The 16,068-nt window shown below is 35.3% G+C and overlaps 1 protein-coding gene across 1 annotated transcript in view; it reads left to right on the forward strand.

Annotated features, from left to right (window-relative positions):
- Positions 1 to 15,798, forward strand: part of LOC101701536 (vomeronasal type-2 receptor 116-like) — a 28,576-nt gene extending 12,778 nt beyond the window's left edge. Inside the window, exons 3-7 of the mRNA XM_087204045.1 lie at positions 7,943 to 8,231; positions 8,594 to 9,397; positions 10,196 to 10,423; positions 10,758 to 10,881; positions 14,876 to 15,798. Of these exons, the coding sequence (XP_087060171.1) occupies positions 7,943 to 8,231; positions 8,594 to 9,397; positions 10,196 to 10,423; positions 10,758 to 10,881; positions 14,876 to 15,798 (2,368 nt within the window). The remainder of the gene's footprint in view (positions 1 to 7,942; positions 8,232 to 8,593; positions 9,398 to 10,195; positions 10,424 to 10,757; positions 10,882 to 14,875) is intronic.
- The last annotated feature ends 270 nt before the right edge of the window (positions 15,799 to 16,068 follow it).

The following is a 16,068-nucleotide window of genomic DNA, read 5'->3' on the forward strand; positions in this document are numbered from 1 at the left end:
GTGTCCTCCATGACTCCTGGACCTGCAAGCCAGGGCAGGAATAGGGAAGAATTCATCTGTGAGATTTTCAGCTCCAGACTGATTCTTCATCACAAGGACACAGGGATACTCTCTGTTCTCAGATACTATTACATCAGTTCTGTAGCCAAATGTAGCCAAATGTATAATTAATCAATGGATTTTGCACAGTGTCAGAGGACTCTAGCACATTAATCGTGCCCCTGTGTCAAACAGGGGTATGTCTGTTACAGTGACTGATTGGGTTTGATCAGATGCTGAAGCCATTAATGCTCTTGTCATTGGGAGCAGGGACGGCAGGGTAAGAAATAATGGCCTCTTGCTTTCGTAGATGGTGTCTGTATCATTCTCATATGTATTGTCATGTCCAGATACCTGCTTATACTTTTATTCCTGGACACTTTCCCCCAGGATGTCATGGATTTTGAGACAAGGTTTTCTTATATTACCTAGGGTACTAGTAATATCCTGAGCTTAAGCTTTCCCTCTACCCAGGTCTCCAGAAAGCCTACAGTACAGGCATGGGATATTATACATGGCAGGTGTGTTTTGCTTTATATAATTTCCAAACTGTGTTAGCTGTTGTCCTTATTGATGTGTTTATGTCATGAGCTTTCATTCTAGTAAATACTCTAGAGTGTTTTTTTCTCAGACAATGACAGAGTGTCAGGAAAATGTAGTGGGTCGATCAATGGAGTCTATTGTCAAATCCTTGTAATCTTTTTTAAAAATAATCTTTGCATTTGAGAATGGTGAGGAAGATTTCATTTAATCAGGACACAATTCAGGGTGTAAGGACCGCTGTAAGGACCAGGGTGTTTTGCCCTGAGGAGGAGGATCTGCAGTAGGTTTTCATGGGCCAAAGGGATTTTATAACCAAAGAGGGGATGGAGGTCCCTGGGTGTACATGACTAAGAGACAACACAAGTACAGTGAAGGATCTTGGAAAACGGCTCGAGGATTCCAGCTTTGGTTCAGCCCAGTGTGATCACCCATTATCTGAAGTTAGTGGAGGATGAGGGACTGATCGGATACCAAGCGTCAGGAGATTTCAAGAGTAGTTCAAGGATGCTAGTCAGAGAGAGTGTTCCTATCTCAGGGAGGAGAGAAGAAGCTACCTTCTCTCTCTATTGTCCTCTGTTCTCCACTCACACCAGCTCAGGGAATCGCTCTGCTATTCAGTTGTCCCAGTTTCCCTCTCACACACTCGAAATCTATTCTATGACTGAAAGCACTTCCTTACAATTCCAATAGCTTTTTATGTTTAGATTGACTTACGTACTGGGAACAAGTATTAAGAGAAACATGAGCAAACTTTTATTCCTACTAAAAGCAAAGGAAAAGGAAAATAAATTTTGAAAAAAAAATACATATATATTATCTCTGTATATCAATAGTGTTTTATAAAAAGAAGTTTAAAGTTTTACAGGAGGAAATTGCCCATACATTCGGAAATGCCATGGCTGTAATATTTTAAAAGGTCACAATTATATCTTAGACTTTCCTGCACCCACCTATAGGTATTGCATTCTAAGTAGGATGTACCATGTCTATGCTGCTGCAAACCAGTTTTCTTACACAAAAATACAGCATGGATGTTGAACTATACATCACTAGGTTCACAAAACTCTCCTGGTTCCACGATATTCCCTGTAAGACCAGCAAAATTCACCACATACCACAAATTGGAACTTCCTAAATTTCTAATTGGTGTTTTATCTCATGTCTCTATAATAAGAAAGTTAATAGATATATATTAGATTGTAGCACACAAGTACACAGATGTACTGTCTCTAATTAAAGCGAGTGAATTCTGAGAATGAAAATGGCTGAGCTCAAAGCTCTCTCTATTTTAATATCAAGCAACCGTCTTGAAACATAATAATGGACACTTTAGCTCGTCATGCAGGGGAACATTATTTCCTTAATCTTTACCTCAATAAAGTGCCCTAAACTGAAGTTAGTAAATAATGTGACATTGCTATATTTGCATCATTTTTAATAGTTGGGTCAATTATATTTCATGTACTACCTTAAGAATATTTTATTTGATAACTTGTTCTTGCTCACTTATATATCTTGCTATAAGCCTTTCTACTGATTCAAAACTATTTTGCATGTTTAGTAAAGGATGAGTTGGTGAACCATGTACTATATTTTAAAAATAATTAATAGGACTCACTGTGAATATTTTGCATATATCACTTTTAAGCTGAAATAAACACGAAATTTAAGGTAGCAAATTTTACTTATCTTATGCCTGTTTTATTCCTATTTACCATACATTCCAATGTATAATTGTATAAATAAGTCTATATTAATTCAAAAATTATTTAGTGACCTTTCAATTTATTTTGTAATAAAGTTATATTTTTCACAATTCTCTTTCCATATAGATAAAAATTATAATTGATATTTATCCGTGATTTATAATATGAACTTTTATGTAAGCTGTATATATGTATATACATATACAAATTAACACAAATTATACATAGCTCATTTCTCTTTTTGCCTATTTTGTTGATTATTGCATCTTCATTTTTCTGTATCCTATTTGTTTAAATCATTATATTAAATGTTGTTGATTTTTTCTAAATTATCATTTCATTATTGTTCTGAATTACTGCCAGGGATACTACTTTTAAAAATTTGTTTTTGCCATAAAAATCTCTCTTCTTTCTATTTTTAATTATAGTGCCATCTTCCACAGAAATTTTGGGTGCTAACTGGTGTGAATTACTCTCTTTGATGCTTTGATCTTTATTAGAACATTATGTTTTTGTTAAACTTCGCATCATAAAATTTTTTATTAATTTTATTGGTACATTTTAGATATACATAATGATCACATTTATCACGGGGAATTTGTACCTGTAAATGATATATCTTTATTTTTCTTTTCTTAACATTTCCCTCCACTCCCTTCAATTCATCTTCCCCTCCTTATTTACAAAAATGTGTTTCTATTTTTTCCTTGTATTTTCTTTTCCCTTCTTTCCTTTCCCCCTCCCCCCTCACAAGTTCCTTTTCTCATTTGAACATTTTCTTCCTATTTCACAAGAGTATGATAAAAAATCGTTAACTGTTGTTTTGCTATATATATTTTCACCAAAATCATTTAAATTTCCAATTATATTTGAAATTTTGACAAGTCTTATAGATTTATATTTTGGTAGGCTCACACACTTTTTGGTGGGGGTCTTGGTTTATTGGATATTTTCATGGATTTGTAAGTGAACAATTTTACTCCTTATTAAATATGTATTAAATACGTATCTTAAATATGTGTGCTTCTCCATTCAATTCTTTTTCTTCCGGGTATTTTACTGAATATTTATTTTATGGCTTAGAAACTCCAGAATGATACTAATTCTGATAATAACACAGAATTACTACCCTGGTCCTATTTTATTCAAAATGCTCTTGATACCCAACTTCTTCAGAATATTTATCCAAAAAAATATACTAACAAGAAAAAAGAAAAAAACATCAAAAAGCTAAGGGTTTAATATTTCAGTGTCAGCTCAGGAGAGACTCAAGGCAGCCAGATGTTTAGTCCAAAGGTCTACATGACCGAATCTCTCACAAAAGGCCACAACTACCACCACAACCACCACCATCACAACAAAACCTTCTGGACATGGAGCTTGAGGAAGCTTTCCAGGAGGACAGTGCTCCAGGCATAACAGCACACACTGCTGATGGGAGAAGTTAGCCTTATCCATGACTCCACTGGAGAACATAACTGGAAGCTTGTGCTTTGAGTTCCCTTGGGCCCACCTGTGTAGCTCTTAATCTGTCCCTCTCTCTTTTTCTTTTTTTTTTTTTCGGTACTGGGGAATCAAACTCGGAACGTTGTGCTTGCAGGCACCGGAGCCACTGAGCTAAATCCCCGGCCCCTGTCTCATTTTTCAGTAGCCAGAAAAAATCAATATAATAATATACACATGAATACAATGCAAAAGAAGCTTCACCCACACAATACACAAAGAAGATCACACCTCATCAACCAGAAGGCTTATACTAATTTCTTAACACAAGATCTACAGGAAGAGGTTACAGTAGTTTTCTGTGTAGTGCTTCCCTGAAAGGAGGTGGAACTTTTACACCTGCCTCCCAATTACTCTCAATGTGACTCACTGATATTTTCTTTAAGTGAGGCCTAAGTTTTGAATTAAAAGATTTTCTGTTTTGTTTTATCTTTAATTTCTTCTTTAGTTATCAAATACTAATTGTATGTTTTTCTGGGATGCAATGGTTTGTGTGGATATATATTTACATTGTCCAGTTATCAAATCAGGAGGTTAAAATATTCAACACTTCTTGTCCTGATCCACTTGGATGAATGTGGACAGCGATTTTGTTTTACATTCAAATACTAATATTAATATTAAATATCTCTCAGTTGCCTGATGGTATCGATTGTTCTCTGTATTTGAATAAGTATATTGTTTTACTCCTTGCAGAAATGTGAGGATTGCGCCAGGGATTTAGCTCAGTGGTTCTGCTGCCTGCCTTTCAAGTGCAAGGTCCTGAGTTCGATCCCCGATACCAAAAAAAAAAAGAAAAGAAAAGAAATGTGAGGATATTTTTTAAAATCTACTCATTTTTGTAATGACTTACTTAGGATAATTCTTTGCTCAAAAATTTTTGAGTATTTATAGAAGCTTATTTGAATTTCACTATAAACATGCTTTAATTGTGTTTCATACATTCATTTTCTATTGAAAGAATTACTATAAGAGTACACGTTTTTCAGTGGTGGGAATTGAAACCTAGGCCTTCATGCTGAGGTAGTTCGCTAGCTTGTTTTAATTATTTTTTTCATTTTGAGACTCACATTTGCTGAGTATTAAACTCTTCCCACTGGTCATGAACTTGCAATCATCCTGCTTCAGTCCCAATCCCAAGCTAGGATTACAGGCATGCACCACCACATCCAATTTCTATTCCAACATTTTAGAAGTAACTCATCTGTAAATCCATTCACACTCAGTATATACTGGACATTCTGTTTAAATATTGTTTAATTTCACTTTCATTTTTGAACTTCAGTCATGGGTAATTTTTAAAATTTTATATTTTAAGTCAAAATTAAAAAGGTTTTATTTCTTTTATTTTTAATGTTATTAATACATGTTTGCTGTCTATAGTGATTGCATTCACTGTGGGGAATTGATACACGCACATGACACATCTCAGTTCCTTCTTCTTCCCCATTCCCCCAACCTTTTTTTATTTCACCAACATCAGATTTGCTCATTTATCTTTTAAGTCCATATAAAGCTAATTATCATATGTACAATTAAGGCCATACTCTTAAGTGAAATAAATAGGACACACGTGTAAATACTGAATAATTTCTCTGGTGTGAGAAACTAAAAGTGTAAATAAGGATCAAAATGTATAATTGATAATATGAAATAGGAAGAAAAGGTCTAAAGGGGTAGAGAAAGTGGGAGGAGAAGGGGAAAGGAAAGAAGGGAAAGGAAAAATATGAGAAAAGGAAAAAATGGAAACATAGTCCTTGCAAATAGGGAGGGATGGAGGGGTTGCAAGAAGGGCAGAAGAATGGGGAAAAATAAGAACAAATACATTATGTAAAGGTTCCTAATGATGACTGTAACAACATTGTATACCTAAAATGTACCAATAAAAAATAGTTAATTAATATATATATATAACCAATTCACATATATACCAATTCACAACCAGACTAATATGACAAAAAAGTGAAATACATAAGACAATTATACTAAATCAAGTGGTATGAAAAACTAAAAGTGTAAGTAAGGATAAAAATGCAAAATAGACAATGTGAAATAGGAAGAAAAGTTCTGAAGGCAAAAGGGAAGTGGGAAGAGTAAGGGAAAGGAAAAAAGGGAAGGACAACATATATTTTTAGATATATTGTCCATGCTGGATTGCAAAGCTTTACCCCCCAAATCTCTCTCTCTCTCTCTCTCTCTCTCTCTCTCTCATCTGCCTTTTATTTCACACTTTATTTATATAATACATATTTTACATAAGAGAAACCATGTGATATTTAAGCTCATGTGTCCAAATGACTTCACTTAATATCATGGTCTCAAGTTCCACCTACAAATGACTCATTTATCTTTCTTTATAGCAGAGTATTACTCCATTGTGTTTGAATACATTTCCTTTATCCATTCATCTGCTGATGGACACATATAATGTTTCCAAGATTTAGTAATTATGAATTATGTAACTAAAACATGGGTATAAGATGTCTTCACCTCTTTTGGGAAGAAACCAAGAAGGGGAGTAGCTCAGTCAAATGGAATTTCTACTTTTAGTTTTTTGAGGAATCTCCATACTTATTTCCATAGTGGTTATACCAGTTTACACTCCCACCAACAATGAAGTATGGTTCCTTTTTCCAGACAGGCTTGCCAGAGTGTGTTATTATTTGCTTTCTTGATGGTAGCCATTTTTTTCTAGGTCATGATGGAATTTCAGTGTAGTTTCAATTTGCATTTCTCCAGCAACCAGTGATATTCAACATTTTTTCATGTATTTATTGGCTGCTTATATTTTTCATCTGAGAAGTGTCTAATCATTTCAATTACCATTTGTGATTAGGTCTTTTAAATTGGGGTGTTTATTTTTGAAGTTCTTTATGTAGTCTCTATATTAGTGCATTGAGGAGTAGCTGGCAAAAAATTTTCCTATTCTGTAGGTTGTCTGGTCACTCTGTTGCTGGTTTATTTTGCTGTGCAGACCTTTTAAATTTTATTGGATCCATTGGTTGCTTATAGGTAATATTTCTCGTGCAACTGGGGCTTTGCTCAGAAAAACTTTGACCCCACCTATGTCTTCAGGTGTTTTACCTATTTTTGTCTTCCAGGAGACTGTTTCTCTTCTAATGTTGAGATCTTTGATCCATTTCATTACACTGTAGTACATGGTGAGAGATATTTGTATATAGTCAGGTTTCCCAGAACCATTTATAAAAGGAGCTGTCTTTCAGGCAGAGAAGGGATTTACTCCTGGTCAAAGATAATATAGTTGAGTGTGCCTGGAGTTGTTTCTGCATTTTCTATCTCATTCCTTGATCTATAAGTCTGTTTTTTCCAATACCATGCTATTTTTATCACCGTATCGCTGTAGTATAACTTATGTCTGGGATTGTGATGCCCCCTGCCTTGATCTTGTTGCTCAGAATTGCAATGTACAATTTTGATGTGGCAGACGTTTAGGCAACTCAATTTCAGCCTTTTTCTGGGTCATAATCATCCACAGATGTTTTTCTTGATGTGTCACAGATGTTTAATTTAACATTATTTTCTCTCTTTGTTAATGTTTCCACTTTCTTCGGTATAATTGTTATCATATGAAGAGTTTACTTGTGTGTTGTTTAATTATAAAATTTAAGGCTTCATGGGGACTAGTTATTCCAAAGATACAATTAATTTCCTTGTTGTTTAATCTTAGCTAGGATATTGCATGAATTCTGCCTGCTGTATAAAAACATACCCCCAACTGAATGTTTAAAACAATTATTCTCAATATTTATCAGTTGTGGCTCAGAAAATGAAAAAGCATCTGTCTTCCAGTTTATCAGTGATACCCTGGGCACTGTGCACTCAAATAGCAGGGCAATGATGGAATTGTGAGGCACTGATTTTAGTCTTTAGAAATTCACCTCAAATTCTTATCTAATCCTAATTGTATTTCCAAAACAAAACCACTAATACGTTTTGGTTATGCCTTGGTTTATATAGCATGAATATGGGGGAGAACAAGAACATTCATAAATAAATAAATGCATAACTTTGATGAGGAAAATGTTTCAGTAACTCAATTTCATTTATTATAAATAAATACTATTGACCTGGATTGCAATATAACCATAGATTAAGTCTTTACCATGCTGAGCTGTATGCTTTCTATGCAGGAATATCCCCAACAGCTACCAGAATGTTCTAGCTTTCCTATTTGCCATAGAAGAGATCAATAAGGATCCTCATGTTTTACCCAATATATCTCTGGGATACGAGTACCATAATTTCCTTTACAGTCACTGGAGGATGCTGGAGAGTTCTCTCACTTTGCTCACAGGACAGAGTGAGATCCCTAATTACTCCTGTAGAAAAGAGAGCAAGTCCATAGCAGTGCTAACAGGAACATTATGGGCAACTTCTGCTCAAATTGGAACCCTGCTGGAGCTCTACAAGTTTCCACAGGTGAGTGAGAGGGGGAAAAATGAAACTATGTTTTTATTGGTGACATTATTGAGTGCTTAATCAGGGTGAAAGAAGGATCCTGGTGAAAATGCATCTTTACAAGTGTGTCATTTTGGCTTACTTACAATTTCCTCCTCTAGAACAAAAAACAGGGAGAGAAGAAAACAAAAATTTTTCTTAAAAATTCATGTCTGATCTGTTAGTTTCTGCAAAGCTTTTGCAAAGTTAGAAAATTAGAAAGACTTGATAAATAGGTATCTCTTTCTACCCCTTCCAGCTGTTACTTAGTATTCTCCAGGTATGAGCTTCTATTTAGTGTCAACACTCGTCCTTATATTCCTTCCAATTTTCTTTCCTTTTAGGTTACATTTGGCTCTTTTGATCCTATGCTAAAAGACAGTGGACAATTTCCTTCTGTCTATCAGATAGCCCCCAAGGACATATCTCTGGCCCTTGGTATGGTGTCCTTGATGGTTCATTTCAGCTGGACCTGGGTGGGACTGGTCATTACGGAAGGTCAGAAAGGTCTTCAATTTCTCTCAGATGTGACAGGAGAGATGGACAGGAACAAAGTCTGTGTAGCCTTTGTGAAAATGGTCCCAACTCCTCTTGTGTCATACATAGCAAGTGCAAATGAACACGTTATCATGACCAAGGAAACATCACAAGTCAATGTGGTCATCATTTACTATGACACTGATATTCTAAATGATGTAAACTATATTATAGTGCAATATTTATTAACAGGCAAAGTCTGGGTCACAAACTCACAGTGGCATGCTGACATGACTGGGAAAAATTTCATTCTCAATTCATTCCATGGGAGTCTCATTTTTTCAAACCACCGTGAAAACATTTCTGGTTTCAAAACTTTTGTCCAAGAAGCCAACCCTTCCAAATACCCAGAAGACTTTTACCTCACTATGTTTTGGTTCAATAATTTCTACTGCTCATTCTCTAACTCTGACTGTTCACTGAAGGACTGTACACCTAATGCCTCTCTGGCATGGCTGCCTGTGAATCGTTTTGACACAGCCATGACCGACCAGAGTCACAATATCTACAATGCTGTGTATGCTGTGGCCCATGCCCTCCATGAGATGCTTCTTCAACAAGCACAGTGGCCACCAATGGGAAACAAAGTGATGGTGTTTGCCCCCTGGCAGGTAAATCATCTTTCTTGTAATGGCATGCAATGTGATCTGTTATTACACATGTGGTTCATCAAAGAAGTTTAGAACAGTTTATCCAGAAGTACACCAGCTCATTATTTTTGTTATTATTTTTGTTACCGAGAATCAAACTCAGGTCCTCACACTTGCCAGGCAGATGCTGTGCTGCTGAGCTATATCTACGGCCCCACACCTGCTAATTTTTAAGGAGGCAAATCCTGAGCTGTATACAAATGGTCACTTAGTAAGAAGGCCCTGACATGGAAAATATCCACAGGGGACAAGATCATTGCTTTTGTCTAAAGGATCTCAGTGCCCACCTAGATAATATATTACAAAATCTCAGTATTTTCCATGAACTTCTTAAAGCACAACAAAAAATTCATAATTCTTTTATTTAAATTATGCTAAACCCTATATTAGATAAATTATCTTAAATTTCTCATTTCATGATACAGTCTCTTGTTAATGACAACTTCATTTTGCAAGTACACGCTCTAGAAACATCAAGAGACAAAATAATTAAAATATCCAATACTAATTTTTTCTTCACTCATGAAAAATTTATTTAAATAAGTGTGAATATAAATTTTACTCTTGAGATTGACTTTTTAGAAAAAGTATATTGTGTTACTCTAAGATTTTATTCATTCTGCTTTATTACTTTATTAAACGTCACTGTAAATTTTGCATTATGAAATTAAAATTAAAGATAATTAGGAGCATTCCCTAATTCATTTTTGTTTCGCACATGAAACCCTGTTCACCAGAGTATGATGTGTCTTTTTTTAGTTCCAATCCTTTTTGAAAAACATCCACTTTAACAATCCTGCTGGAGACCAAGTCACTCTGGATGACAAAAGGAAACTGGATGTAGAGTATGACATTCTCAACTTTTGGAATTTTCCAGAAGGTCTTAGACTTAAGACCAAATTGGGAACATTTACCCCACATGTTCCTCATGCCCAACAATTGTCTTTATCCGATGAAATGATCGAGTGGGCCATGGGAATTATAGAGGTATGTTGGACATAATCATAATGCACTTCATTACCAACAAATAACCAAAAAGTGTTTGTAGACTTTCTACCCAAATTTTGCTTATTAAATGGGAAACTATACCAATTAAAAATCTCAATTTTCAATTTTATCATGGTATTTTATCCATAACATGAATTGGTATGGAATATATTTGTTTATCTATATTTTGTAGATATTTATAAATTTATATTGTTTAATATGACATTTACACATATATATGTAATATTATCTATTTATACATACAAATTGATTTTCTCTCAAGCTCTGAATGAGTGGTAAAATTCTAAAAACTCAGCAACATGTTTTTTCCCAGACTCCGCGCTCTGTATGCAGTGAGAGCTGCAGTTCTGGATTCAGGAAATCCCCTCAGGAGGGAAAACCTGCCTGTTGTTTTGATTGCACCCCTTGCCCAGAGAATGAGATTGCGAACGATACTGGTAAGAGCTTGTCTTAGGGACAAATTCTCCATGTTCCTTTTGCATTTACTCCACCCATGATAGAAATGGAAAAAAAAATATTGCAGAGCACAAAGATTACAAAATTCTTTCTTCTGTCAGGTGGATATTTATTCATTCATCTCAGTACTTTTATCCCTTTAAAGACGCATTCTCTGTCCCTCGCACTGTATGTACTCATAGATTCATTTTTCCCCTTTTTATGTTTTCTTTTCTTTTTGACATTGATGAGGATAGAACCCAGAGGTGCCCTCACCCTGAGCTGTATCTCCATGTCTTTTCATTTTATTATTTTGAGAAAAATCTTGCTAATTTTCACCAGCCTTGATCACAAGTACACAAAACTCACCCCAACTATTACAATATATTTTTCTAGACCTACTGAAAGCACTCATGAGGACTCCCTTCTCCCACCCCACGGTCTCTGAATTCTATCTTTACCATAAAGCTTAGCACAGAGCATTATTAAACAAGTTATTCACATGATTTGAAACCTCATTTTAATTACACTGGAGATGAAGCTCCAGAATATCCCTATTTATCAGGACTTAGCACAGATTTTATAGAGAGCAGGTGCTCAGAGAGATTGTGTCTGCCTTGAGACAGAGATATGTCTTTGGTGTACAATATGCATTGAGTACAGTATGACATCAGTTCCTAGGATGTCATCCCTGTTGTCCTAGAAGTTGCTCATCAGTAGGGGAAATAACAATCATCATGAATCATAGATAAATAAATGAATTAGATGCTGGGATGATAAAAAGGGAGGGGGAGGGGAAAATTAAGATGTGTTCTGTACACATAGCAGTTCTGTACAGCAAATGTATTCATTATGTATTACAAACATGTACAAATTGATATTTTAAAAAAGAGAAAAAAGCTACATTATATTATCCACAGCTCTAATGTCATTGTGAATTAAATGTTAAAATTAAAAATTCCATATCTATATATACCCAGTCATACCATCCACAGCATATATATATATATATATATATATATATATGAAGGAATTATTCAGCATTCTATTGAGATACATGACTGACTATGTTCATTGTACACAATGTATAGTAGCCAATATTCAGCCAAGGTTGCCATTAGCAGGTTGATAAAGAAATGCAGTATATAAGCACAGTGAAGTGTTCAGTCATAAGGAAAAATGCAATTATGACATTTTCAGAAAAAGAAAGAAACTAGAGATCCTCATATAGAGTGAAATAAGCCAGACTCATGAAGAGAATTACTGCATGTTCTCTGCAATATGTGGAATCAAAACAGGGGACATAAAAGTGGAAGGGAGACTATTATTGGAGAAGGGGAAGGGAATAAGTGGGAGGGGGTGTAAGGGAGGATAAGGCAGGAGCAAAATATATTATGTGCATGTAGAAAAATACCACATTGAAGCCCAATGTCACATAAAATTAATAGGGACCAGCCAAATATCATAAAATAAATTCTATGAAGATTCAAAAGTGAAACAATGTGCCAGTGCACAATGGACATAGTCAGGCAGGTATCTCAACAGAATGCTGACTAATTTATATATATATATATATATATATATATATATATATATGATGGTGTAACCTATCAAAGCATGTAACAGCATTCTAATGCTAATGTAAACTCCTTCGGAGAAAGTGAAAGGTGAGAAAAGAATTTATGTTAAGAGGAAAGCTTGGGCCGGGGATTTAGTTCAATGGCTCTGCAGCCTGCCTTGCAAGCACAAGGTCCTGAGTTAGATTCCCGGTACAAAAGAAAAAAAAAAACTTAATAAAGTGTGGTATTGATACATAATGGAGTACTATGCTGCCTTAAAGATGGATAAGCTGGTGTCATTTGTAAGAAAATGGATGCACCTTGAGGCCATACTGTTAAGTGAAGTAAATCTACACAGGAGCCTAAAGATTGCATAGTTTCTCTTATATGAAAAATTCAATATATAAAAAAATTAAAGAAAAGACAATGATGAGGAAAGAAGAGAGAAATAAAGGTATTGCACTTCAGAATGGACACTGTATAGAAAGTGTTCCTTGATTTAGTATAATTATCTTATGGTTTTGTGTTTTTTTGCCTATTAGTCTGGTTGTCAATCTGTATATATAATAATTAACTGTATTAGGATATATAAGATAAATGAATTAGATGCTGGGATGATAAAAAGGGAGGGGGAGGGGAAAATTAAGATTGTTCTGTACACATAGCAGTTCTGTACAGCAAATGTATTCATTATGTATTACAAACATGTACAAATTGATATTTTAAAAAAGAGAGAGAAAAGCTACATTATATTATCCACAGCTCTAATGTCATTACAAGAAGCTAAGTTTACAAGCGAACTTTAGTTTCTCCTTGAGGAACTGAATTGACATATTCTATTCCAAGTTGAGATTTATGTTCTAAGGAGGAAATCCATGATCAAATTCAGTTTATGAAATATAATTTAGTTCATTACTTCTGTGAAAAGAGAAATAACATCAATTGATGAAGAAAAATATACTAAATTTGAAATCCTTTCCATGATTTACAAATAAAGGAAAACAACATTTAATAAATTAAGACTAGAAAGAAACTTTACATTCCACGAATGGCATCTATATAATCCTAAATTATACTATGCACTTTGTGGTTAAATTTTGAAAGCAAAAATCAAAGTAGAATTTTCTTTGTGATCCCTTCTACCAGATATTATACATGTCCCTGCTGATACAATACACTCAGAAACACACATAAAAGAAATTATGCACTGGGAAAGAATATATCTGAGATAATTTCCCTATGATGTTAGTGTGGAAGGATAAATCCTACATAAATTAACAATTGAATTTATTGGTGATGGAATATAAATTAAGCTGAAAATAATCTATTTCTACAGCTCAGTCATTATCTATTCATTATGATAGTGTACTAATTAACCCTTAATCAAGTATAAAGTATTAAACATATAGAGATCAAACTAATAAGCATTCCAAAAAATACCACATTTAAGTATACAAAAAATTTCTAACAATAAAATTGAAGTAATTGAAATGAGCATGTTCATGGATGGAAATGGTCACCAATGGGAAGATGTTAGTATTTTACAATTGGTTCTACAGATTCAATCGAATTGCCATACAAGTTCCAATACATATTTTCATGAAAGCTACAACCTTTTATGGGGTGGGGTGGGAGAGCATATCCTAATGGACAGTATGTAATATTCATCATATCCCTAGAACTTAGTAAATTATTTGGGTTTATCAAGTGGATCCCTAGAATTTAGTAAATTATTTCAGTTTATCAAGTGGTTGTTCATTGAATGAATCTATAAAGCATGACTTGCAGAGTTTTGCCATAGGTAGACAGATATTTTTATTGCCTTGTGAAAATATACAACTATACAGAACAGGGCAGTGTGAATTGGGACATACTGTAGATATAAAAATCATTTTGCTTGGTGTTAGGAAAATTCAAATGGAAAGCTGGGCATGCTCATGCAGACCTGAAAGCCCTGCAGTCTGGGAGGCTGAGGCAAAAGGATCACAAATTTGAGTTGCAACTTAATAATGTGGCAACTTAATAAGGCCGTGTTTCAAAATTTATAAAATTTTTAAAAGGGTTGGGGATGAAGGTCAGTACAAATCTGAATTCAATAATCAGGCCTACATTATGGAAGAAAACCATTAAATGAAAAACAAAGAAGAGACAGAAACAAAAAAGGATAATTTGGCTCAAGGAGTCATATGAATTTGTTGTATAAATTAAATTTACTGGTACATTTTAGTTATACATAATTATCACATTCATCATAAGCAACTTGTACTGCTACATGATACATCTTCATCCTTATTTTTACCATTATCCTACCCTCCCTTCTACCTCTTTTTTCTCATTTGCAAAAGCTGTGTTTTCATTTTGTTCCTGTCCCTTCCATCCTTTCCTCCACCCCCTCCATTGTTCCCTTCAACCAATTACAATTTCACATTCTCCATAGGTATGGAGCAGTGTGTTAAGTGTTCTGATGATCAGTATGCCAACCCTCAGCAAAACCACTGCCTCCAAAAGTCTGAGACTTTTCTGGGTCATGGAGACCCCATGGGGAAGATACTGGCTGGCACTGCCCTGAGTCTCACCATCCTCACAGCTGCTGCTCTTGGGCTCTTTGTGAAGCATCAAGACACTCCCATTGTCAAGGCCAATAACCGGGCTCTCAGTTACACCCTCCTCATCTCCCTCATCTTCTGTTTTCTCTGCTCCTTACTCTTCATTGGCCGGCCCAACACAGCCACCTGCATCCTCCAGCAGACCACATTTGGAGTTGTGTTCACTGTGGCTATTTCCACCATCTTGGCCAAAACTGTCACTGTGGTGCTGGCCTTTAAGGTTACTGCTCCAGGCAGAAGGATGAGGCAGTTGCTGGTATCAAGGGCACCTAACTACATCATCCCCATCTGCTCCCTCATCCAACTCACTCTCTGTGGAGTCTGGATGGGAACAAATCCACCCTACATTGAAACAGATGCACATGCTGAACATGGCCACATCATCATCGTGTGCAACAAGGGCTCACTCACTGCCTTCTACTGTGTCCTGGGATACCTGGGCTCCCTGGCTCTGGTGAGCTTCACTGTGGCTTTTCTGGCCAGGAACCTGCCTGACACCTTCAATGAAGCCAAGTTTCTGACCTTCAGCATGCTGGTGTTCTGCAGTGTGTGGGTCACCTTCCTCCCTGTGTACCACAGCACCAAGGGGAAGGTCATGGTGGCCATGGAAGTCTTCTCCATCTTGGCCTCCAGTGCAGGGCTGCTGGGCTGCATCTTTGGTCCAAAATGCTACATTATTTTGTTAAGACCAGATAGAAATTCTTTGTATGAGTTCAGAGATAAAACACACTCTGGGAAGAAGAAAGCTTATTAGTTAAAAAAAAATGTTCTTCCTAAAAATATATAGTGTCTCTTGGGAAATTCTTTAACATTTTTTGAGTTAGTTATTAGATTAAAATATGTGGTTTAGTTCAATAAGCAACTGCCTCTTACTTTTTTCTATCATAGTCTTAATATTACCAAAACCTGTAACAACTACCTTTTACTTTGAATTTTATTCGGAAAATTACATGTTTTGTAAATTCTGAAATTAATCCTTACATTTTTGCATAAGCTTGAATATATTATGTGCTTTTATCTTCTG

Source organism: Heterocephalus glaber, unplaced genomic scaffold (genome assembly GCF_053883595.1).
Source record: "Heterocephalus glaber isolate CG9 unplaced genomic scaffold, H.glaber_assembly_v1.0 deba00001859, whole genome shotgun sequence".
Taxonomy (NCBI): Eukaryota; Metazoa; Chordata; class Mammalia; order Rodentia; family Bathyergidae; genus Heterocephalus; species Heterocephalus glaber.